This window comes from Macaca nemestrina, chromosome 12 (assembly GCF_043159975.1).
Source record: "Macaca nemestrina isolate mMacNem1 chromosome 12, mMacNem.hap1, whole genome shotgun sequence".
Taxonomy (NCBI): domain Eukaryota; kingdom Metazoa; phylum Chordata; class Mammalia; order Primates; family Cercopithecidae; genus Macaca; species Macaca nemestrina.
Window position 1 is genome coordinate 101573407 of NC_092136.1, and position 27429 is coordinate 101600835.

General features: G+C 38.9%; 1 protein-coding gene and 1 pseudogene across 3 annotated transcripts in view; one reads left to right on the forward strand and one right to left on the reverse strand.

Moving 5' to 3' along the window:
- LOC105466503 (transient receptor potential cation channel subfamily C member 6) overlaps positions 1-27429 on the reverse strand; it is a 256881-nt gene that overhangs the window by 143372 nt on the left and 86080 nt on the right. The window contains exons 1-2 of one of the 3 annotated variants that reach the window (XM_011715464.3): positions 21921-22220; positions 11340-11396 (exon numbers count right to left, since the gene is read on the reverse strand). The exons of 1 other annotated variant lie outside the window; for it this stretch is intronic. In XM_011715464.3, coding sequence (XP_011713766.1) covers positions 11340-11380 — 41 coding nt within the window. In that variant the 5' untranslated portion in view covers positions 11381-11396; positions 21921-22220. Of the gene's footprint in view, positions 1-11339; positions 11397-21920; positions 22221-27429 lie in introns of those variants that run through there. One more of the 3 variants, XM_011715469.2, reaches the window with a different exon arrangement.
- Positions 3895-4862, forward strand: LOC105499147 (putative monooxygenase p33MONOX pseudogene; annotated as a pseudogene).

Consider the following 27429-nt stretch of genomic DNA (forward strand, 5'->3'; position numbering starts at 1 on the left):
GACATTCATGCAGCCAACAGACACATGAAAAAACGCTCATCATCACTGGCCATCAGAGAAATGCAAATCAAAACCACAATGAGATACCATCTCACACCAGTTAGGAAACAACAGGTGCTGGAGAGGATGTGGAGAAATAGGAACACTTTTACACTGTTGGTGGGATTGTAAACTAGTTCAACCATTATGGAACACAGTATGGCGATCCCTCAAGGATCTAGAACTAGAAGTACCATATGACCCAGCCATCCCATTACTGGGTATATACCCAAAGGATTATAAATCATGCCGCTATAAAGACACATGCACACGTATGTTTATTGCGGCACTATTCACAATAGCAACGACTTGGAATCAACCCAAATGTGCATCAGTGACAGACTGGATTAAGAAAATGTGGCACATATACACCATGGAATACTATGCAGCCATAAAAAAGGATGGGTTTGTGTCCTTTGTAGGGACATGGATGCAGCTGGAAACCCTCATTCTCAGCAAACTGTCACAAGATTAGAAAACCAAACACTGCATGTCCTCACTCATAGGTGGGAACTGAACAATGAGATCACTTGGACTCGGGAAGGGGAACATCACACACCGGGGCCTATCACGGGGAGGGGGGAGGGGGAAGGGATTGCACTGGGAGTTATACCTGATGTAAATGACAAGTTGATGGGTGCTGACGAGTTGATGGGTGCAGCACGCCAACATGGCACAGGTATACATATGTAACAAACCTGCACGTTATCCACATGTACCCTAGAACTTAAAGTATAATAAAAAAAAATAAAAATAAAACATAATTTTAAAAAAAAGTGTCTGTTCATATCCTTTGCCCCCTTTTGGATGGGTTTTTTTTTTTTTTTTTTTTTTTTTTTGAGTTCTTTGTAGATTCTGGATATTAGCCCTTTGTCTGATGAGTAGATTGCAAAAATTTTCTCCCATTCTGTAGGTTGCCTGTTCACTCTGATGGTAGTTTCTTTTGCTGTGCAGAAGCTCTTTAGTTTAATTAGATCCCATTTGTCAATTTTGGCTTTTATTGCCGTTGCTTTTGGTGTTTTAGACATGAAGTCCTTGCCCATGCCTATGTCCTAAATGGTACTGCCTAGGTTTTCTTCTAGGGTTTTTATGGTTTTAGGTCTAATGTTTAAGTCTTTAATCCATCTTGAATTAATTTTTGTATAAGGTGTAAGGAAGGGATCCAGTTTCAGCTTCCTACCTATGGTTAGCTAGTTTTCCCAGCAACATTTATTAAATAGGGAATCCTTTCCCCATTGCTTGTTTTTGTCAGGTTTGCCAAAGATCAGATGGCTGTAGATGTGTGGTATTATTTCTGAGGACTCTGTACTGTTCCATTGGTCTGTATCTCTGTTTTGGTACCAGCACCATGCTGTTTTGGTTACTGTAGCCTTCTAGTATAGTTTGAAGTCAGGTAGTGTGATGCCTCCAGCTTTGTTCTTTTTGCTTAGGATGGTCTCAGCAATGCAGGCTCTTTTTTGGTTCCATATGAACTTTAAAGTAGTTTTTTCCAATTCTGTGACGAAACTCATTGGTAGCTTGATGGGGATAACATTGAATCTATAAATTATCTTGGGCAGTATGGCCATTTTCACAATGTTGATTCTTCCTCTCCATGAGCATGGAATGTTCTTCCATTTGTTTGTGTCCTCTTTTATTTCATTGAGCAGTGGTTTCTAGTTCTCCTTGAAGAGGTCCTTCACATCCCTTGCAAGTTGTGTTCCTAGGTATTTTATTCTCTTTGAAGCAATTGTGAATGGGAGTTCACTCATGATTTAGATCTCTGTTTGTCTGTTATTTGGTGTATAAGAATGCTTGTGATTTTTGCAGATGGATTTTGTATTCTGAGACTTTGCTGAAGTTTCTTATCAGCTTAAGGAGATTTTGGGCTGAGACAATGGGGTTTTCTAAATATACAATCATGTCATCTGCAAACAGGGACAATTTGACTTCCTCTTTTCTTAATTGCATACCTTTTATTTCTTTCTCCTGCCTGAGTGCCCTGGCCAGAACTCCCAACACTATGTTGAATAGGAGTGGTGACAGAGGGCATCCCTCTCATGTGCCAATTTTCAAAGGGAAGGCTTCTAGTTTTTGCCCATTCAGTATGATACTGGCTGTGAGTTTGTCATAAATAGCTCTTATTATTTTGAGATATTTCCCATCAATACCTAATTTGTTGAGGGTTTTTAGCATGAAGGGCTGTTGAATTTTTTCAAAGGCCTTTTCTGCATCTATTCAGATAATCATGAGGGTTTTGTCTTTGGTTCTGTTTATATGCTGGATTATGTTTATTGACTTGTGTATGTTGAACCAGCCTTGCATCCCAGGGATGAAACCCACTTGATCACGGTGGATAAGATTTTTGATGTGCTGCTGGATTTGGTTTGCCAGTATTTTATTGAGGATTTTTGCATCGATGTTCATCAGGGATATTGGTCTAAAATTCTCTTTTTTGTAGTTGTGTCCCTGCCAGGCTTTGGTATCAGGATGATGCTGGCCTCATAAAATGAGTTAGGGAGGATTCCCTGTTTTTCTGTTGATTGGAATAGTTTCAGAAGGAATGGTACCAGCTCTTCCTTGTACCTCTGGTGGAATTCAGCTGAGAATCCATCTGGTCCTTGGCTTTTTTTGTTTGGTAGGCTATTAATTATTGCATCAATTTCAGAGCCTGTTATTGGCCTATTCAGGGATTTAACTTCTTCCTGGTTTAGTCTTGGGAGGGTGTGTGTGTCCAGGAATTTATCCATTTCTTCTAGATTTACAACCTGCTCCTGAATGACTACTGGGTACATAATGAAATTAAGGCAGAAATAAAGATGTTCTTTGAAACCAATAAGAACAAAGACACAGCATACCAGAATCTCTGGGACACATTTAAAGCATGTGTAGAGGGAAATTTATAGCACTAAATGCTCACAAGAGAAAGCAGGAAAGATTTAAAATTGACACCCTAACATCACAATTAAAAGAACTAGAGAAGCAAGAGCAAACACATTCAAAAGCTAGCAGAAGGCAAGAAGTAACGAAGATCAGACAGAACTGGAGGAGATAGAGACACACACAAAAAAAAACCTTCAAAAAATCAGTGAATCCAGGAGCTGGTTTTTTGAAAAGATCAACAAATTGATAGACCGCTAGCAAGACTAATCAAGAAGAAAACAGAGAAGAATCAAATAGATGCAATAAAAAATGATAAAGGGGATATCACCACCAATCCCATAGAAATACACACTACCATCAGAGAATACTACAAACACCTCTACGTATTAGATATTTTCTATTGGTCATCTTTAAATTCTCCGTTCTTTTCCTCTCCCATCTTGATTCTGCTAATATGATGAAATAAATTTTTAAATTTGATATTACTTCCAAAATGTGGATACTTTTTTATACATAAAGGATAAGATATTAAGAATAAATATAGAAGCACATCTATTCTTTATTTATATATATATGCGAGCTATATCTTCCTTTACTTTAGACATTTTCTATTAATATTTTATTTTACTTCGTTGCACATAGTTATAACAACTCCTTTAAAGCCCTTATCTTCTACTTCCAACAACTGCATCATCTTTGTTCATTATCTTTTCCTTTAACAATAGGTCGCATTGGGGCAGTGTTGTCTGGTGGGAACTGGAGACCTTCTGTGTCATTGCTGCTCTCACCATGGCTTGGGTCCAGACTGCGCCACATCCTCTCAGGAGACCTGGGCCCTCGGAACCTCTTTAGTGCCAAATTCCAGGCTGCAGGCGGCCCCGTGGCAGCAGGATAACAGAACCTCTGGATGGATACTTCCTGGGAAGTTTTGCTAATTTGCAGCAGCTGGATCGTGTTTCTTCTTAACATCTGTCAGCTTAGTCATCACATCATTTCACTGTGGTGGCAGCTCGGAATTCTAGATAGAAAAAGCACCTGGATCCCAGTTTTTCAATGGCTTCAAGACAACCAGGAGTGCCTGCTCTTGAGGCTAGTGGGTCTCTAGGCAAGACGTTCCTGCTCATCAGGATACACCATTGGGCATCCAGCTATCATGATGCCCTCAAGGACCCTGCGCCCATGACTCTTCCTCCATCGGACATAGGCACTGTCCCCTGGAAGCCAGTTATTCCAGAGCACAATATCGGTGCCTCACCAAGGTGGAGGAAGATGAGGCCAGCCTACCCTCCCCAGCCATGACCCTGGCCATCGACAGTGTGGACAAAGTCCCAGTGGTGAAGGCTAAGCTACCCATGTCATCATGAATTATCTGATAACAAAACAGACCCAGGAAAGCATTCAGCATTTTGGGTGACAGGCAGGGCTGAGAGATGCTGGCTACATACCCCACAGGGGCCTCACCACCAAGGAGACCAACTACCTTCCAGTGGCAGAAACACTCCACAAACTAAAGCTATAGAGTGGACAGATAACAAAAGAAGAGAGGCAGCCTGTATCAGCCCAGTCACCCCAAGCACCACTCCTCATTCCTCCCCTAGGCAGAAGCCCAGAGGCTGGTTCACTTCTGGTTCTTCCACAGCCTTACCTGGCCCAAATCCTAGCACCATGGATTCTGGAAGTGGGGATAAGGACAGAAACTTGTCAGATAAGTGGAGCCTCTTTGGACCAAGATGCCTTCAGAAGTATGATTCTGGAAGTTTTGCCACCCAGGCCTACCAAGAGCCCAGAAGCCTTCTCCAATGGAATTGATCCATGCCCAGGCCAACTGAATGGCTGAAGATGCAGTAACCTTGAAGCTGCCCAAGACAAACATCCTAGTGATGGAAGGGAAGAAACAGCCACCACGGACCCATAAGCTCAAACCGCCTCACTTGAATGTGCTCACACCCACTGGCTTCTAGAGCCCTTTCTATTCTAGGGACTCTACCTTGGCTGTGACATGGGAAATGTACATTTTTTAAAACCTGTTAAATTGAGGCTAGCGCTGGAGACATAATTGGTGTTTGAGAAACATTAGTACAAAGCTTGCCCTTGTTGTGTGCAAGAAGCCATTTTGTACTGCTTTAAAGTTGGACTAAATAATCTCAGCAGTGATGTATGGGGGATCTCATTACCTATTTTTTCATCATTTACCCTAGATAAGAACTTCGATCATTGCTTACTAGGAAAAGAATGTTTGTGCTGTTCTGAAACCCAGGCTTCCTGATTCCTTTACCACTATCCATATGAGCATTGACAAATCATGGCGTAGAGGTATTCACTGACTCGTTGAGAGGACTGTGACCCTCTTGACTACATGTGCCGTGCTCCCCGCCTTGTCAGTTAGAGGACCCAAGATCTGTTTAGAACCTGGGTACAGGTAAAAGCCACACTTGGCATGGACCCCTCTTTCTAGGCTGAACCTTGACTCCCCCTGCTTTTTGATAGACCTAACGGATCACTGTCCTGCAGCCAGTTCTTCATGTGGGGCCTCTTAGGCCAGTGCTGGGGGAGGCATGCTTCTCTTTCTATGCCACAGAACAAACACTAGTCTGTCAAAAGCTTTCTTGCACTTTAAAGTGAGATTAATTTAATTCCAATTTGGTCGAAGACTTCCTAAGAGAGAAAATACAGTCCACTGAATTGGCATTGGTAAATGGATGTTAAACTTTTTTAAAGCAACGTAAAGTAAGATGGTAGGTACAGTTAGATTACAGTCTTGAGGCTCATGTGAAACCAGTGTTACCTTATTTTGATATCCTTGTTCAAGTCAGGGCCTGAAACGTCTGCACCGGGAGGTGAAAGAATTCAAAAGTTTTTGTACGAAAGCATTTTTCACCAAAATGTGCCTCATTCCTTTACGCAACACATAACTTTACTGAGGAAAAGAAATAGGGAAACTGCCTTTTTATTTCTCCTCACTGTGTACAACTTCAGTCATTGTCTTGAACACTGTCTCAAACACCCACTTTTGTTTTGGATAGTATCTCATCTGCATAAGAAATTGACCTTTCCATAGAGAGGCCTGGAATCTAGAATTATCAGAACAATTAATTTATTTGCATCTTCTATTATAATCTCTTGTCTAACAATACAAATTCTTACTACTTTCTCAAAAAAATAAAAAGGTCACATTTCCCTATTTTATTTTTATTTTTATTTTTTTTCTGAGATGGAGTTTTGCTCTTGTTGCACAGGCTGGAGTACAATGGCACCATCTCGGCTCACTGCAACCTCTGCCTCCCCAGTTCAAGCAATTCTCCTGCCTCAGCCTCCCTAGTAGCTGGGATTACAGGCATGTGCCACCATGCCCGGCTAATTTTGTATTTTTAGTAGAGATGGGGTTTCCCCACCTAGTTCTTTATTTGTCATTTAATAAGAATGAGACCCTATCATCTGCAGCAACATAAAACTGGAGGTCATTATGTTAAGAGAAATAAGCCAGGCACAGAAAGACAAACTTCCCATGTTCTCACTCATTTGTGGAAGCCAAAACTTAAAACAATTGAATTCATGGTGCTAGAAAGTAGAATAGTGGTTCTAGAGGCTGGGAAGGGTAGTGGGCATGGAGGAGGGATTGTTAATGGGTACAAAAATAGATAGAATGAATAAGATCTAGTATTTGATAGCACAACAGGGTGACTACAGTCAACAATAAATAAAATGTAATTTATTATACATTTTAAAATAAGTAAAAGAGTATAAGTGGATTGTTTGTAACACAAAGAAAAGGTAAATGCTTGAGATGATGGTTATTCCATTTACCCTAATGTGATTACTGTGCATTGTATGTCTGAATAAAAATATTTAATGTATACCATAAATATATACACCTACTATGTACCCATAAAAATTTAAAAATATATATATATATATACACATATATATGAGACTGTAACCTGAGCAAAGTGAACATAAGGTTCTGAAGACTCTGCAAAAGTCTTATGTTTTTACTGGAAAACAATTCCTTTGATCAAACTTAAGTTGCAAAATATTTCTTTGGGGTGGCCACTCAAGGCAGTTCTTTTATTTTTAGATGTGCTACTTTGAATCTGCCCCTATGTATGCTTAGTTCCAGCCAGACTTGCCCAGAGTTGTTTACATAATTTGAAAATCACCCCCATTCTGGCTCTCTTCTTTTAGGAATCTTCCCTGACCTCCCAGCAGCTGAGACTGCCCTGAATTTTGTCCTCTTGTCTACATGCCATAAAGGTTACGAGTTTTCTACTGAAGATTTGGTGGTAATTTTGGCCTGGCCTCCCATAAAAGTCAAAAAAAGAGAAATGTACTCCAAATAAGACTCTTCTTTCAAGTTTTCACTCCCCTCAAGAATTATTCTGCTTTCTTTCATTCTCAAGTGCCTTTGTGTATTATTTCTTTTTTTTGCTTTTTTCCCCAAAATTAATAGTTGTTATATATGGCAGGTGTGAGTCTTGTAGAGACTTAATTTACCATATAGAAGCTGACACATAGTTTAACCACTGCAAAACTGAAGACCATGAGATAATCTTGAAAGAAGCCAGTAGAGACACAAAATATACAAAGGTGAACAACAATTCAATTAACCAATGATTTCTCTCTAAAGTACCAGAACGTAGTGATATAACTTCTTCAAATCTTATCTAATCTGAATTTTGAGTCATAAATTTCCTTTCCTTACAGCCAAGGTATAAGAGACAATACAATTCCCAGAGCTTATATGGCTTTGTTTTTATATCTATATATCTGATTCATTTTGAAATTTATTCTTGTGTATGGTGTGAGTTATGGATTCAATTTTGTCTTCTTCCAAATGACTATCTACTTACCCCAACAGCATTTATTAAAAACTTCACCTCTGTCCCAGTGTTCTTAGGTAGCATCTTTTTCACATATTAAATTTCCACATGTACTTGGGTCTACTTCTAGACTTGGTTTTCTATTTCATTTATATGTTTATTCACTTGTGAGTTCCACATTGTTATAATTGTAGAGGGTTTATATTTTAATGTAGGTAAGACTAGGCTCTTAGCATTTCTTTTCTGTATATTCCTAGCTATTCCTGTATGCTTATTTTCTCATATGAATTTTAGTATCACAATTCCTGACACTGGAAAAAGTGTCTGGTGGTATTTTTATTGGGATCACATCTTTATGTGTTTAGTCATTATATCCAAATACAAGGGATGTCCTTTTTATCTGCTCAAATCTATGTCTTCATCTTTCAGAACTGTTTTAGTTTTATTCACACAGGTTTTGTATATTTCTTGTTAAGCACATTTTTAATTTTTAAAATTTGTATCAATCTATTTAAATATAGTTTTATTTTCCATTATGTTATACGCATAGTTATTTTTATTTACATTAAGGTCACTGATTTCTATATGCTAATTTTATATCCTGTTGCCCTACCAACTTCTTTGTTTCAGTTACTTCTGTCATTGATTATTCAGGGTTTTCTAGGAGTACCATCATACCATTTGCAACTAGAAACAGCTTTTCTATTCTTTTCAAATTCTTATGAGCCTAGTTGTTTTCTTTTCTCTAACTGCATTGGTTAATACCACCAGTATAATGCAAAATAGTAGTGTAGTATAGATAATATGATATATTTTGAATTAGTAAAATTGATAAACCTATTGCAAGCTTACCAAGAAGAGAAAAAAAAACAAAGCAATTTTAGAATTGTAAAATAGAATGTCACTGTACACCTTAGAGGTGCACAGTTCCATTAATAATGGAAAGATATTATAAACAAAGTTATACCCAAATGAAAGCTGAAAAATTCCTAGAAAAATACATCTCATCAAAACTAACACAAGAAGAAATAAGAAATCTTTCTAGTTCCTGATTAAAAGAGTGAATCAGTGTTTAAAACTGTCTCATAAAGAAAACAATGTTAAATCACTTCACTAGCCTAATTCTACCAAACATTTCAAGAGGCAATGAATCCAATCTCACACCAACTTAGCCACAGAATAATAAAAGGGGTAATACTTGCCAATTATTTTTATGAGAACAGCATAGTCTTAATATCAAAGCAGACTAGAAAATGTAAGAAAATAAGATTATAAGCCAGTTTCACTCATTACCACGCACTACATAAATACCTAAAAATTATGCACATCATGAATAAGTTGATATTATCTTAGGAACATATGGGGAATTTAATATTAAAAAATCAAACAAGTTATTTGTTACATTGATTACATAAAGGAAAAAACTCAAAAGATCATTTGTCTCATAACTCCTACTTTTGACGTTTATTCCTTAGAATAAGTGGGGATATGGGTAAAAATATTCCAAGTCCCAGTTTTTCACCCATTTCTCTTTCTGTGTTCTTTGCCATGTGACTTTGCAGTTTTTCCTGTTAAAGATGGAGCTGATTTTCTTACCCTTGACTCTGAGTTTGGCTGTATAACTTGCTTGGCTGTGGTATTAGCAGATATGGACCCTGCAGAAACTTGCAAACATGGTGGTTCTACATTTCAACTTGTTTCTTGCTGTTTCTCAAACAGGCAGAGAGTGCTTCTGCTTTAGGGCCTTAGTTGTGTGTGCTGCCTCCATCTGGAATGATCCTCCCTGTGGTTATCAGCACAGTTGACTCCTTGCCTTCATTCTTGTCTCTGCTTATTGCTACCCCATCAGAGGAGCCTTCTCAGAATATACAAACTAAATAATGTATCCTAGCAAAATAAGTACAGGGCATCACTATCCTGTTTTCCGGTTTTCTTTTTTGCACTCATTACATATAGAATGTTCATGTATTAATTGGCCATCTTCCATGATTGGATTATGAGATCCACCAGTGCAGGAACCTTTTCTATTTTACCATTGAATTCTTAGTGCCTAGAAGAGTACATAGCAAATCCGTATTCAATAATTATTTGCCATATCAGGACTATGCCTTGGGTCTTACTGACTCAATCAATCTTTATTAATTTAGCAAAATGCAAGGCACTGGAACCTCACACATGCTGGGGGTGGAGGTGATAAAGTGAGATGGAAGTTAGAAATTGCCTAAAGATGGAATACTCAATACTTTGAGAGTTCTTAACATGACAGAAATATTAGAAATATACTGCCCTTGACCTTGTTCTTTCCAGCAATCCCATACACTGAGAAAATCACAAACTGAACCTTCATAAAAAGCCACATGAAGGAAACAAGATGATAGATATACTTGGAGAACATGAAGGAACTTTAAAGGAAGAACTTGAAAGATATAATGAGTAAGAAACATAAACATGGATAAAACATTAATGAATGATGATCACAGTGTGCATGGAAGAAAATGAAGGAAATATCTTGACTTGTATAAAATATATATATATATATATGTATATGTATGTGTGTGTGTATATATATATAAACTACAAGGACTCAGGTACTCAATATAAAGTAACCTATGAAATCCAGAAGTCAAAGAAATGAAAATGTATAAAACTAATTTTCTCCTTTTATAACCAAAATATTTAGGTGTTGAGAATGTGGTTGTTTGCATAGTTGAATGTGTTGTCAATAATCAGGCAGATAATAAAGAATTTGTGGCTATAATACGGAAACATAAGTTGTAACAAAATGCAATTGAAGAGAGAAATAACAGATGCTCAACAAAAGTTGAATTCTGAGAATTACTTTCAGGGAAGTGACTCAATATGTACAGCAGTCTTGTCAGTCTTATTCATACCACATAGATGCTTTCATAGCATTAATAGAATAAACTAGATATTTCAGAAGGAAAAAAACTCAACTATGTACAAAAGAAGAAATAGCTTGCCTAACGGAGCCTAAATTAGTCTAATCTATTTTTAGTCTGTGATTCTGCCCTAGTAGGCCCTTGAGAATTGGAGGGAAATATGGATAGAAAAAATTTGTTTTTTCCCAGGTTAATGACACTGAGATAGTCCTGAAATACATTTAAAAAGGCTTTATGTTCCAAAGATAACTCAGCTTCTATCAGTCATAGAGAAAATAGGTGGAAAGTTTATTTTTATAACACATTTCCTCCAGTGGCCCTCTCCAGGGTAATTGCTTTGCAATACTACAGGCAATGGAAATAGAGAGGGATATCAACTCTGTGAGTACATTAAACATGTGTAAGTTACACAATGATTGTAGTGGAAAAAATTCTTTTTGTTAATTTTGTTTTTCTGAATATTTCTGATCTCCCTCTCAAATCTAAGTCTAGATTATTCTCAGTCCAACATTTCTTCTTTAATATCTTTAAAAAATGTATAGAGTTCCACTTGGTGCTTGGCACTGTTGGAGGCACCAAGAATACAATGGTGAAAATTTATATGGCACCGACTCTAAAACCCTGTCTACTTTTTGTCTTGAGGGCAGAATGGATGCACTGTGATAGCACCTAAAATAAGAATAAACACAATGGTATGGAGGTGCTTGGGTCAGAGACTTACTTTGTTTTGAGCGTCGGAAGAGACATCATAGCATCTGACATCAGGAGACTGATAACCCTAGGAGTTAGGGGAGAAGGTGGTCATGTTCCAGGAAGAGGGAATAACCTGAAGTGAAAGGCAGCGTGGAAGATTCAGGGATGCTGCAGACTTCATGATTAGAACACAAAATTGAAACAGGAAATGGAGTGAGAAGAGGCTACCTCACTCCTAAGCAAAATCTAAGTTCTCTTTTCAAAGTATCTCCCCTCTCTTCCTAAAAATTATTGTCTCTTCAGTGAAAGAGAACTGACCTAACCAATTCTACTTTGCTTCTAACTTCCAAGATGTCCTTGTTTGTTCCTGGGCATAGGCTGAACTAACTTTGGGAGGAAATTTCTAGTTTAAATCAAAGATGATAACAGCCCTTTATCAAAACAAACCCCCTTCTGGTCTGGGTACTAGACTGCCTTTGCAGAAATAACAAATTAGTCAAAAGACTAGAAATTACGGTTTAGGAGTTATGCAGCTGGAGGCTACAAGATTCTGATGCTCCCCAAATTGCTCCTGGGGATAAAATCACTATTGTAAAACCTAAGCCCAGGTTTGGGCTTAGATATTTTGCAGAGTATACACTTGATGGATCACCTGGCACCACTTAGATTGATAAACTGGCTCATCTGGTCTTGGCCCCCCTGCCAGGAACTGACTCTGTAAGAAGACAGCTTCAACTCCCTGAGTTCAGCTCTGACCAGACCAATCAGCACTCCTGGCCCAATGGCTTACCCCCACCCACCAAGCTGTCTTTGAAAACTCTGATCCCTGAATGCTCAGGTAGACTGATTTGAGCAATAATAAAACTATGATCTCACACACACACACACACACACACACACACACACACACAATTGTCTCCTTTTGAATATTGTTTATACTGAAAATCTCTCTTTCTTCCTCACACCCTCCTATGTGAAGTTTGATTCCATTCACTCTCTTTATCCTAAGATCTTAACAGACTTTGAAAACCTAGGAAAATTTGTTTTCCACAAAATAGACACTCCATCCCACCCTCTCATCTCCTGCCATTTAGCGTAACCTGAGGATAACAGATCCTCACACTGCCTTCCCTTCTCATATACAGAAGATAACAGAGCATGCCCCGCAAATGTGTTCTCAAGATTTCCCTGGCTCAGCAGCAAAGAAGGAAGCATTTCAATGTGTGTGTGTATATATGGCAAGGAGACCTCAAAGGATGTCAGGTGTGAAATTAGGCCAAACTGGAGTCCTGAATTATTCTGCTGATATTCCTATATAATGTTCTTCTAATGTAGGGTGCATCTCCTAAAGATTGCTCTGTCCCTGACACTATTTGGCAAAGTCTCTGGCTGGGGAATGAATGATGCATTTCTCAGAGCTCAGGCAGCTATTGTGTGGGTGGGAATTCACACTCTGGAGGTCTGAAGGAAGATTTACACTCACAAGAGAAACATGGCGCAAAGAACATGTTAGCATGGCTAAGTTCCAGAAGCTCACCATAAGGAAACTCTTGTGTAGGGCCTTAACTTTTGGTGTGGTTTTCTCAAGGATGATAGAGATTATCTCATGAAGCATACATGGTAAAAACTGTGGTGGCCCCTTTCCACCAAGCACACACCATATCATTACTTTGTTAAGCTGGTCATTTCACCCCATGTGAGGATAATGTGGGGAGCAAAAGGAAGTGTGCCCTGATGCACATTTATGTCTCCACTGACTCATACCCAAGGGAATCAGCAATGCAGGAGTGTCCCTGAAGAGCCTTCCTCATCATGAGCTTCTCAGCCAGTTAATTCTATTTCCTAAAATATTTTCCTTTTTATATTACAGACCAAACATTTATGTTACAAAATATAAACAGATGAAACACTGAAAGTAAAAATCATACCACTTCTATCATTCCAAAACAACCATTGTTAACATTTGATGTAGGTTCTTCTGAAAATTTTCTATTTATACTTTTCTCTTTTACAAAATCTATAAATTTGACTTTGTATCCTACTTCTTTTATCTAACCACAAGTAGTAAATATTTACCTGTATACTTTAAATATTCTTTTATAATAACATTTTATGTCTGTATAGTGTTCCATTGTATGGTTTCATTAATTTTGTATTGTTTGTTTATTCGTGAGCTCAAACTTTCAGAAATGTTTGAACAATAGCTATCTTAGAGTGCTTAAATATTTGAATTTTGGTTATAGTATTCTCTCTTCGTTCAGTAAACATTTAAAAATTGTTATCTAGGTGCCAGGCATTATTTAGGATTAATGAGAAAAAGGACCAATACATTTAATAAGTCTTCTGATTCAAATTTATGTGATTGTGAAGAAATTTTAACCTTCTTAACTCTAACTCTAACCCTACTTGTGGAAGAAAGGTTCAGAGATGAACCTTGATGAAGAATCGCTTTAGTTGAATTTTGAGGGGTGATTTGGTGTTAGCCAGTTGAAGAGTGAGGGGAAGTGACGTTTCAGACAGAGAAAGCCATTATGTCCAAAACCCCCAAACTGGTTAATTATTCTTAAAGTATAAAAGAGAGGACAGGGACAAGAAAGATGAGACTGTGAAAATACCAACGGCCGAACCATGCCTAGAGGTTGAGTCATAATCCTGAAGTATAGGATGAATCTTTGAAAAGTTTTAAAGTGGCAAGTGACAGAGTGAGGTTCTAGAAATAGTGCTCTATTTCTGTGGTAAGAGTGTGGGATGGGGATGGGCTAGAAGGAAACAAAACTTGAAAGCATACTGAGGAAGAATAGGAATACTCACTTGAATCTTCGGACTCAAGCCCATTCAAATTCATGTTGATGTTTGACATATTACCAGATACCACCTTCCAAGCTGGCACCAGTTCACTTATCAGCACTCATTGGACATAACTGCTTAGTTTTAAAACTAAGTGTACCAAACTCTTTCCTGTATTTCCCTGTTAACTCACAGAGCTATCATGGTGGTCTTACTAATTGCAGTAATCTAAAGGATTCCTGATCTACTGGCAATCCCATCAGAAAGAAAATTAAATGAAATCTAATAAGGAATAATAAATTTCCTTTCTCCCAATTTCTCCTCCCATGTTACCAGAAAACTCTCTGCAGAGGATCAGATCTGCCTGTGGTTTCAAGCAGAACTTAAATAATCCCCAAATATCATGAAATATTTAGGTCTCTGAAGGTCTACCTGTTTCCTCACTATTCCAACAAGGCAGAAAAACTTCAACATTATTAACTATATGCATTTTTCATCAGAGAGGAAATTTAAGTGAAGACTTAGAGTATAGTTATCTCAGGAGTTTTTAACACAGGATGTGGCATGAACCTCTATTCTCCACCTTCTTTGACCCACCTTGCTAAGTGCAGCTCCACCGAGTGCTATAGACAGGAGACATACTATTTGTCATAAATTAGGCTTATTTGATAATATGTGAACTGAAGCCATAACCTTTTTGCTTTTCCCATAAATGTTTTTTTTTATATTCTAACTGCTACTGATAAAACTTTGGGTACATTATTTTGAAAAGCTGAAGCTGGATCCCAGAGGACCTTGCTGGGTTAGAGGAGGTCATGAGACATCAAAATCTCCCTTTGTACCTTTCTCACATTTGCTTGAAAAACACTTTTGCTTTTTCATCTTGATCTTACATTTAATGGAATTCCATCTTCCCCATATGTAGTCAATAATAATTGCTTAATATATTAGAGAAATTTAATGCTAAATATTTAAGTTGTATATTGTGTTAGATTTTATTAAGAAACCTTTCAAAGCTATAAATTAATCTTGGAATTCTTTGGCAATATAAATTCCAACTCCTTACTCTGGCTCGAAAACTTTCCATGTTACCTCTTATGGCTTCTTTGTTGTTGTAGCTTTGAGACAAGGTCTTGTTATATTGCTCAGGCTGGCATGTCATGGCTATTCACAAGTGCTAGCATAGCACATTATGGCCTCCAGCTATCTTCCTGTGCCTCAGCCTCCTGAGTAGCTGGGAGTACAGGTGTATGCTACCATGCCTGGCTGTCTTCCTGCTTCTTTATACTTCTTCAACATCATATTGTACACCTTCCTTCAATTTGTAGCCCTTCCCACTGAATGTATCTATACAGTCCCTCATAGCCCTTAGTCTCCAATGTAATGCATTATCTGCATCAAGTCTGTTTCACCCTGGATTTAGTACTGGAATAACAAAAATGCATATAACCCAAGGAATTGGCTCACCTACCATTCAGTCAATCTGAGCCCAGTGCTATCCAAACTGGGCAACAAACCTACTTTTTCCTAGTATCTACTATTGCCAAAGAGCAAATACGATAAGGTCAGGGCAACTTCATATTGCATTGCAGCAACGTGGTGCAGGTTTTCTTTGCCTTCTCCAATGGCCAGAGGGGAAGATTATAATTACTTGATTCTTTATGCATAAAAGAACTACTTGACTCTATTTTCCTCTGAAGAAAACAGTGTAACTGGAAAGATTTGGGGGTTTCATGCTGTACCCAGCACCAGTGGTTCAGTGGTGAGGCCCCTGGGATACAGCAGAGAATATCTGGGTTTTTGTCCTGGTTTTGTCACTATCTGGTCCACATGCCTGGTACATTGTAGACCATAAAAATACTTAAAAATAAATGAATGGGTTATGTGATTTCGACTCTCTTCCAACCTTTTCAGCCTTCTTTATCTCCATTTCCAAAATGAAAATGTTAGATTATCTGATGTCTAAGATCCCTGAAACTCTAAAATTGCATGATCTAAGCTAAGAATGCCCTCTAGAGCTCTATCCTTACACTAAACCCTTTTGAGCAAAGTGAAATTGATAATTAATCAATAAAATTTTTATGTATTTTTTATTACATGTGTACCACAAGCAGAGAACTAGCTATCTAACCTGCCTTGATAACAAGTTCCCATTTTGCTGATACAGGACTCTCTCAAAAACTTTCTATCAAATTTTCATTCTGTAGTCTCCTATCCCAGGTTTTGTTTACTCTCTCTTAATAACTAAATTTTAGCATGAAAATATAGGTTCTCACTCCACGTGGAAAAGATGTAAGGATAGCCTTTACTGGCTGTTGGGCAGGAATGGGTGTCTGGTGAGCAGAGTCCTCCATCAATGACCAAAAGTGATGGAGAAGCTGCAAGGCTGCTTTCAAGTCACCAGGGACAACTATCCAGGGCAACTCAAACATCGCAAATGTTTCTAACCCCATCTGGCCTTTCTGCATCACCCACAACTTCCTTGGGAGTTTAAAAATCACTTGACTCCAGTGCAATGTTCTCAACTGTTTATTGTTCTGTATTCTTCTTGTTGTTGTTCCCTGCCTTCATTCTTCCTAGGTTTGACCTAGAACCCCATCTTTCATCCAAAGAACCTAGAGTTCCAGGAGAGTAAAGGGCCCAGGCATGCACTACCTCAGCTCAGATCAGATCTGAGTGATTGTCACTACTGGCCTTTGGTTTGTTTTTTACACCTGGCTGCTTTCCTGCTGGTGAGGAAACAAGTCAGTACTATCTCGCTCTCTTGCCATCCAGTCTTCATCATCAGGCACTTTAATAACACATAGGACACACGCACATTTAAAGAAGTATACAATTATGTAAATATGTTGAATATTGGATAAGTAGATACTAGACAAATCAATACTTGATTGGTTATACTAATGTTTCTTCACTCTAAAAAAAGAATTTTAAATAGAAATTTGGTGCTGTGTATCAAAATTCCCTTTCTTAAATTTTGTGTCAAAGTTCACATATTTACAAATTTTTCAGGAAGAAAGTTAAGTGAATTTCCATACAGTGCTGGGGTTATGAATCAGTACCTTGTTTTATAATTATTTACAGGGGATATTGACATGTGGAAGGTCATAAGCCCTGCACATCAGCTCTTTTCAATATGATTTGCTTTCTAATGAGTCTTTGTGGTTCTATGTCCTCTGTTTTCTCAGTACGGATTTTGAACATTGGAAACACAGATGGATTCTGTTTAGAATCTAATGGAACTGAAAAAGTCCAGCAGTCAGATAACCCAGACAGTCTCAACTTCATTCTGTTTTAAGCTCTTAAATATATTTAGGTCTGCCTCTTCTCTCCCTGAAGCAGCAAAAATAAGCAAGGGTGACCTTTACTATTCTGCTTAAACAGAACCTACTCTTTCCTTTGAGCTTCTCACTGAGGATTTATTGGACATTCCACCACAGGTTCAATGATCCTTATTTCCTGTACTTACCTGCTCCCATACTCCTTGGCTTGCCTTTTCATATACATGGAATTAATACTTCAGGGAATAATTTTGATTAATTTTTGTTTCTCTGAAAGGATGTGACGTATTCTATTAATAAGTTGAGCTCTGATGACTACTAATGTAGATCTCAGGAAAAATTAGGAACTCATTCTCTGCATATTGGTAAGAGGACATTCTGAGAAAAGCATCATTAGGTGATGTCCTTGTGCAAACATCACAGACTACACTTACACAAATTTAGATGGTATATCCTACTACACACCTAGGCTATATGGTATAGCCTGTGGTTCCTAGGCTACAAACCGGTATGGTATGTTACTGTACTGAATATTGTAGGCTACTGTAACACACTGGTTTGTGTATCTAAACATATTTAAACATAGAAAAGGTACAGTAAAAATATGGCATTATAATCTTATGAGACCATCATTGTAGACGCAGCCAGCCCCTTGCTCACTGAAAAGTCATTATGTTGCACATGACTGTAGTTTCTGCTATGTACAATAGTAGAAAAAAGTGAATAGTATTAAAACGGTTTAAGATAAAGGAAGTAGATGACTCAGAAATTTTAATTCCATTTTGTTCATGACTAAGAACCTACAAACAGTTCTGAAACACTTTAACCTATTCCATTCTTGTTCTCATGTCCTAAAATAAAATTAAAATGTAACCACCAGGCCGTTATGGGTGGGGGTGGGGTGCATAATCCAAGCACTTTGGGAGGCCGAAGCTGGCAGATCACGAAGTCAAGAGTTCGAGACCAGCCTGGCCAACATGGTGAAACCCTGTCTCTACTAAGAACACAAAAATTAGCTGGGTGTAGTGGCATGTGCCTGTAGTCCCAGCCACTTGGGAGGATGAGGCAAGAGAATCGCTTGAACCTCGGAGGTGGAGGTTGCAGTGAGCCGAGATCATGCCACTGCACTCCAGCCTGGGCAACAGAGCAAGACTCCATCTCGAAAAAAAAAAAATGTAACCACCAATCATTAAGCAACTGTGATATATCCGGAACTATAATGTACCAGACATTTTTACACCAAAATTTTTAAAAACTTGTCTGAGTTTGTCAGACAGTTAAGCAGTAGACCTGAGACTTCTAATGCAGAGCTTCTTGAGTTCGAAACCCATGATCTGGTGTACATGGCCACTCTGCATTTTGTTACCCCAATCCAAGTGATGAACTATGCAGAATGGGTGTGATCAGGGTTGTGAGGACTGAAACCCTCCCCAGTAGCAATGGGTGAATGGTGCAATGTGACACTTAATTAGGTTAGAGAGGTGAGAGGGGAGAAAGACAGCAAAGAGTCTAGTTCAGTAGAGTTAATGGAAGAAATTATTTCCACTCCTTATACTGCCCTTTACTCTCACATCCTCAACTACTCATTGGGGCTTGGTTTTAGAGATTGCTTTTGGCTCCAAATACCTATTAGAGGAGATGTATATTTTAGTGTTTCTGAATGCTTGTGGTGAAATTTTTCTTTTTATTTTTGCCAACCAATGTGAAATTTTTAATGATCTCAGTTAAAAAGTAAAAATAATAACACTATCTAGTGAATCCTATATAAAACTAAAAGTACCACATTGATGTAATAGCCTATATGCTAAAAGACATCTATTCTACTATCCTCAAAATGATTGCATTAAAAAATGTTAAAGGAAAATTAGGTTTTAGCTTTTATTTTGTTTTGCTTTTTGAGGCTAGTTGGAAATACTCTTTGAAATTCTGTTTTGTTATCACAGTTCTAATTGATGCAAGGTTGAGAGGGGAGGATTCAGGAAGATAAATCCAGCAGGTGTATATAGAAATAGAGAGACAGAAATACAGGAGTTGAAGAAATGGTTAAGAAATTATTGCAGTAATTTATCTTGGGGTCTAGAGCCTATAGGTATGGTGGCAATGAAGATAGAAGAATTGGGATATAAGGCATATTTCAGAGGAAGAACCACAAGGATATTGTGCCATAGGAAACAGAACAGAACGGGTGTTAAAGGCATGTAATGATGATATGATTAGCTAAGCAACTGGAATGCACCTAGTCAGTTGTCTTGAAATTAACCTCATAGCTTCAATTCAATGAGACTTCACGTCACTATGAGGAAACTATCTCAGGGCAGCCCCACTGAGAATAAGTAGTGTCCTAGCAGATTAGTAGCTAAGTGAAACCACTCCAGACTCATAGTAGGTGGCTAATAACTGTTATTCACTCCCAGCTACATGATTTTCTTTAACCCTCAGAACTCACTAAATGTGGGTATGGGTAGTCCACCTTGCAAATACAAAAGCTTATTTTCAGAGAAGCTAATTTCCCATGACCCAAGACTGGTACAATGAAGATCTGAATACAGGTCAGAGAACATCAGAGGAGGCCCAAGAAGTCTGCCCTTCCTCAGAAGCACTACTTCAAGCCTCATTTGCGTGACATTAGCGTAACAGAAAGAAGAGAAATGGGATCCTCTTGTGGCCTCCTTAGTAAGGATATTCTGAAGTGAATTTAATGAGAGCAAATTGGCAAACATGAACTTGGCTCCTGCCATGTGCCAGGCAGTGTGCTAGGTCCAGGGCATAAGAAGATATTTCAGAAACATAATGCCTCAGAGGAGATCAGTGCCTGGCAGCAAATAAACAGAGACAACATTGTGGGGTAGTTTCCTGGGGTATGAACTCACCACTGTCAATTTCCTCCATGGAAAGAAAGAGATCTTTCTGCATCGTAATCTGCATGGATCACTAGATTTATATTACACAAAGGCTTCAAATAAAATTCATTAAGAGAGTGGAATTTTATGAGACTATAAATTTTCAAAGAAGCTGTATAAACATTTTGCAAGTAATCTTTGAATTAAAAATGATGATTAATCAGGCCAGGCGCAGTGGCTCACACCTGTAATCCCAGCACTTTGGGAGGCCGAGGTGGGTGGATAACTTGAGGTCAGGTGTTTGAAACCAGCCTGGACAACATAGTGAAACCCCATCTCTACTAAAAATACAAAAATTAGCTAGTCATTGTGGTGCATGCCTGTAATCCCAGCTACTCGGGAAGCTGAGGCAGGAGAATTTCTTGAACCCAGGAGGTGGAGGTTGCAGTGAGCCAAGATCACGCAACTGTACTCCAGCCTGGGTCACAGAGCAAGACTCCATCTCAAAAAAGAAAAAAAGAAAAAAAAAAGATGATTAATCTTGTTATATAAGTTTTGAATAAAATCAGGTATATTTTAATTACAACTAAATCATGAGAACACTTGAAATGAGTCTCCTTTGCATTCATATGCTATTCCCTTGAAAAGTACAAGTTTTAGTTTCTTACTATCCATATGCATGAGCAGGTAGAATTATTAAGAATAGCCATCATTTACATTTTAAACACTGAATGTAAAAGTATTTAAAAGCAGAAATGTTGGTCAAAGGGTACAAAATTTTTGTTAGGAGGAAAGTTCAGGAGATCTATTGTGAAACATGGTGAGTATATTTAATAACAATGTAATTAATTCTTGAAAATTGCTAGAAGAGTAGATTTTAAGTGTTTGCATCACCCCAGAAAATAACATGTGTTAGGAAATCCATATATTAATTAGCTCAATTTAGCCATTTCACAGTGTATACATATTTCAAAACAACATATCATATACAATAAATGTATACAATTTTTATTTAGCAATTGAGTAAATAAAATGTTTTTAAAAATAATCTGTTTTGCTCTCAGTGCAATCGCTGCTTGTAAGGCCCTGGCTTAGATATTATACTTATCTTGCTATTGCTCTTACTCAGAAATCCACAATGACTCCCTACTGCCTACCCCTTCAATCTGGTTTTCTTAAATATGGCCACTTGCCACTTGCCACTTGCCACTTGCCACTTTGGGAGGCTGAAGCAGGCAGATTACGAGTTCAGGAGATTGAGACCATCCTGGCTACCACAGTGAAATCCCGTCTGTACTAAAAATACAAAAACTTAGCCAGGCATGGTGGCATGTGCCTATAGTCCCAGCTACTGGGGAGGCTGAGGCAGGAGAATCGCTTGAACCCAGGAGGTGGAGGTTGCAGTGAGCCAAGATCATGCCACTGCACTCCAGCCTGGGTGACAGAGTGAGACTCCATCTCAAAAAACAAAAGAAGAAGAAGAAGACCACCTGCTTGCTGGCCTAGGCCTACTCTCTCTAGAACCGCTACATGATCTCTCACACTAGTCGTGTCAGGCATCTCTCCAGCACAAACACCATACATCTGTGACCCCATCCGCCACCCCACCCACCCTACACCCCACCATACACACGCATACCCAAGGCAAGTGCTGTGCCAATGCTGGGCAGGCTGGTCCTTAAATCTTTTCCTTGTCCTTACCTTTGTGTGCCTGTTTTGCAAGGGGAGCCAAGGAATAGTTGGTGGGGTGCAATAAATCTTTGCAGTTGCTCTCCTTATTTCTGAGTAAGCTGGATTCAGCTAATGAAAATTATCTCCTGAAGACTGCAGGTAGAGGAAGAAGGAGGAAAAGGGAAAACAAAGTATCTCTCCCTCTCTCAGTGCCAAGGGCTTGTTCTCCAGCAGTAGGGGCAGCTGCTCTGTGGCTCCTGCTCCTACTCCACATGTCACTGTGGTTCCAACTTTCGATGGGTGACCCTGCTTATAACCCAGATCTTCCCCACTCCCCCCAGCCTAAGGATGGTAGCGACTTCCTGCTGCTGCTAATCTCTGGGCTGCCTCCCTCACCTCCTGTGATCTTTGTACATTTTCTACCACCTGTGTAACTAACTGTGAGCATTGCATTTCCTGTTTCAAATACTCAAAGTCTTTTCTGTTTACCCTATTGAACACTTACTGAAGCAGTGCTCAAAAAATAGGAGCTTTTCAGTGTGTGCCACACGTTCTATTTTCATCTTCTTATTTGATCCTCACAATAATCCAAAAGGATATGTTTTAAATTCCTATACTATAGGAAGGGAAAGTGATTTACCTTTCTAAGCCTCACAGTTACACAACTAGTAAGAGAGCCCAGATTGGTACTAGGGTCTAATCATTCACTACTTGTATTCACTTTTTATTAATCTACTCGATTAGATCATACACTCTTTAGAGTATCCTTTTGCCTCCTCCATGCTATTTGGCACAGTTGGGAACAGTATGGGTAGAGGCTCAATAATATTGATTAACTAATTAATTCATTGTATAAGAAGTATTCAGTCATGAGAGACCTGTCTTTTAAGAGCAAGCTTTAACCATTTCAGTTGTTTGCTCCCATCCATTTTCTGTCATCCGACACAGGAAGACATCAAGGGAGAGGTAATTCACAGGAGTAAGAAGGCACCACCAGGGGCAGAAATGTTTGATCCTAAGAAAGTGTAGCCACAAGATTTATATCCAATGGCAGAGCCTCAAGGTTTGGGGAAGGAACAAAAGTTTGATTCCGGAGGGCAGAGCAGAGACAGACACGGCAACCGGATGTCAGAGATATGCCCTGGATAATCTCTTTTTGAGATGAACCCTGGAATACTCAAAATTGGGCTGAGTCCAAAGAAGCAGAGCTGAGTAGGAATGAGAGAGGAATGCAGGCCCCAGCCAGCTGGCTTGGATACAGTATGAGAGGCCTGATAGAGTCCAAGCAGAGAGAGAGAAATCCTGGAACCTAAAACACTGGATAGACTGGACTCCATGGAGTGGCCATTTGTTAGTGTTGCTGTGCTCACGCTGAAGAACTTAATTTTTCTCTATATTTTAGCCCTTGGGTATGAAGCTATACAGGAGCCTTTCCAACCACTGGTGAGGGTGATATGCCCAGCTCAGCCTCCTTGCATTATGAGGACAGCTTGCATATGGCAACTGGCTGGTAGCTAGGCCTGAGGGTGGAAGCTGAAAGAATCCACTCTGCTGGGAACTATTTGAACTACAAGATTTCCTTTCCTTTTCAGAAAAATGGTGGTAGTTTTACCAGGGATTCCACAGTTATTGGTATCCATTTAATTGCCACAAAATAGGGGGTTTGGCCAGGGAGATTGTTGGGGATGTTGAAACTCATCTTCTAACTTCTTTCCAAGACTCTTTCCAAGAGTCATCTATTCTTTCCCAGCCTAGCATTGCCTTCTCCTCGGTTTCTTCTTCCCATGGAGAAATGTCACCCTTCCCTATTTAAGAAAGAAAAGGGAAAACTTACAGGAACTGGTCTCACAGAGACAAGTTAGGAAACAATTTAAAGGAGGGAGAGATAAATAGAATCAAAGTCAGCTTCAAAGTTTTATAAGGGGTAGTCCCATTCAATTTGGTGAGAGATGAGTTATTGGAAGACTTTGTCAGATGTAAAGACTGTAACAGCAGAAATCAGATTAAAGTGAATAATAAAAAGTGTAAAAACCATGTATATGCTCTTTTGCAAAGAATCTTGGCTGAAAGAATAGAGAGGGATGTAACATATTTGAGGACACATGGATTAGTTGGTGGAACATAGTCATGGCGGGATGACATGAGCCTAGGTAGATTGTGATACTTAAGGAAGAACAGTCCTTTGATAAAGGAGGTAAGAGAGTAAGGATGGGTTCAATGAAGAGCTCAATAGGTTGGTGAAGGGTAGTGGAGAAAGTGCATGATTAGGTTTCCTCTAACTACTTGTCCAATAAAATTATATCTTGTAAGTTTCTTATTAGTTCGAACACAGATTATGAGAAGAGCATTTATGCATGTCAAAATTCCATTTCCTCTCAGATCCACTTCTTATTCTTCCTTTCCTATGCCCTGAATTATAAGAAGCTACATTGCCTAGGCCATTTCTTTTGGTCTGGCGGTAAGTTTGGGTACTTGGTGGCAATTGTGGAAGATGGGAGGAGAGAAGGAAGGGAGCAACCAGTGCTCCCTTTAGGCAGACCTATGAGTAATTTGAGATGTTCCTTTGTGAACCTTGACTTACAGCAAGGGGACTGAAGTCTGCTTCTCAGAAAGCTCTTTCTCTACCCTGCATTCTGCAAGGCAGCAGCTCCATCATGCAATGAAACTAACTTGGGCTTATAATGTGTCTTTCCCTCCCTCTTTCTGTCTGCTTCCTATGGTGTCTGGCAGCAATTACACCTTCACCATGGCTCACAATCTGACCAAGCTGGGTTCCCAGCTCCCATCCAGGTACCCACTCTTCTTCTAGCACCTTCTACACAGCCCTGGTGTCCAAGGTCTGGCATCACCCTATTGTCTTACTGGTGCTGCTAAATCTCTAGGTTGCCTCACCACCTCATATTAGCTTTTCATCCTTTCTACCCCAGTACCACCATTTCTTGTATCAAATTAACTGTATTTGAAAGAGCTAGAGTGATTTCTCTTTTCCCAGCTGGAACCTGACTGATAAAGCAACTATCCCTCCAAATCATTTATATAACCACATGGAAGGTGTGATTGCAGTAGACTTTCCTCAATCATATGTCTTCTTTCTGAGAAACATACTCAACTACAGCCAAAGTTTTCCAAAATACAGACCACTATGATAATATTTCCTTTTTCATAATTACTATTAATGACTAATGGTTTTAACACAGTAGACTAGCTTTTTTCCTAGCTTTTTAAAAGTTTTATTTTTGACACATACTAATTGTGTATATTTATGAGATACAGTGTGCTGTTTCAATGTGTCTATTTTTCAGTCATTAAATATAATTAACCAGTCGTTCCACAGAAGAGTATAGAACACTACTTTTAAATAGCTCTCTAATCTATAAATATAGAAGTCTGTAGTTTATTTTTATTTCCATTGTTCTAAATGTTTCAAAAAGAAATATCCTCACCTCTGTAGCATATTAACAGACACACATGTAAAAATAAGAGTATTCTTTATATTATTACATAATAAGGAACTGTGATATTTGTCTCTTAGAAGCTAGTATAAGAATTCCTCACACAGTAGGTTATCCTCCGTGGAGAAACTGCTTATAAGACTCTTGAGATGGACAATAAGTCCTCCAAAAATGACTGGGCAATTTCAAATTCCTGGAAGAAAATCTGGGGGAAAGGGAGCAAGCATCATTGAGGTACCAGTGATTCTACTTTAAGAAAAATGCTCCTCTGTAGCCCAGCATCCCTGGCTAAAAAAGAACTTGGACAAACAAAAATCTATTGTCATGTATTTTCTTCCAAAATTTTGGCTGTGGAATGTATGAGGAGAATTTCTTCTGTCTCCTCTATGATGTCTTTAGAGAATTTTATGTATTTGACTCATGCTTTCATGTAAGTGAATTCAAAGAGGCTGATAGAAGAAAGTTGGTAAATGAGGGGATGGTTTTTAAGAGAAAAATGTGTCTAACTGAGTTTCCATGTATGTATTGTGCACTTTGTGCTCTTCTGAATTTGAAGATACAGAATGCTGCTAAGTGGAACACTTCACTCATTCATCCATATGGTCATCTCCTGTCCTGGGATGTGGTGTTAACATATGTGCACTGAGCATGTTCAATGTTCACACACTAGAGTTGGAAAATGACGAACTAAGGCTAAAACATTCGGGTGAATTTTGAATTTTATGGCATAAAGTTTTATTGCACTACCGAGTTTCAATCTGGTTCATGCAGATCTGAGGAATCAGGAAGTGGGAGCAAGGTCACAAAAAGGGATGATGGCAATTGTTGGCATCAGTCACTTTCCATGACCTGCCTCAGGCAAAAAAAAAAAAAGAAGAAGAAGAAGAAGACTACATTTCTTTTTAAGAGCACATTCTCTTGTAATTTTATAGTAAATCACATGCTGACCTTAGTGTCCAAGATTCCCTTCCATGGCAGCCAAGCAGGTCTCTAACTATGTTTATTTCTTTCATCTAAAATGTGCATGCTCTGAGTGTGGGACTGTGCTTTTATGCGTGGGGAAGCAGCACCTTCTAAGAAAATGCAACTGGATGTAGCCCTTTTCTGTGAAGGCTCAGAGACATAATTGGGTCAATGCCTCAAGGTGGTCAGATCCTGTGAACCTGACTCATGCTTAGTAAAATGCACAAAAGAACTGGTGTTAGCCAGAGAAAAAACAACTGTCACAGCAATAAAAGATGTAGGACAAGCACACTCTTCTCCTGTGGTAAGCAACATGGGAAGTTGTTGAGAAACCATGAAAAGTGCCTGCCTCAGAGCCCGGAAATATCTGAAAGCCTGAATGTCCACACACTTTTCCCTGTAGGCAGACCTATGAGTGATTTGAGATATTCCTTTGTGAACCTTGACTTATGGCAAGGGGACTGAAGTCTGCTTCTCAGAAGGCTCTCTCCCTGCCCTGCACTCTGCAAAGCAGTGGTTCCATCGTGCAATGAAACTGACTTGGGCTTATAAGCACTGACATGCTGATGAAGCTAAAACTTGTCCTATAGTGTCTCATCCCGACAGAGCGTATTCATTTATGGGCATTTTGCAAGTACGCCACACTTTGTGGGGGGTTTTGAGTAACAAATATTGCTCTGTAATCACATTCTTCACATTACAACATACATTCTATTGTATTTTCCCCTTCATGTTGGCTCCTCTGCTTCTCATGAAACAAATCCCAGTTCAACTTGGATATTTGGATCACGAGGTGTCCCACACTGAGGAGTTATTTATTTATTTATTTTTAATGCTATCTGTCTGGCAAAGGCTTGCAGACTTGCCCTGCCCTTCTAGTTATCTTCTTGGAAATCTTTGGCTTTTGAATCACCTTTTGTGCTTTCAGGTTAATGAAGTAATTGAAGTATAGTTATTCCCATTTTGTGAATGAGGGTAATGAGGTATAGAATGCTTGCCTGCTAAAACTGCAAGATGGCAAAGCTGGTTTCTAGTTCATGTGTGTGTGAATCAAACCAGGAGCTCTCTTCAGTACCTGGCACTGCCTTTGTTGCAGGATTTTTCTTAGTTCAGCTAAAGACAGG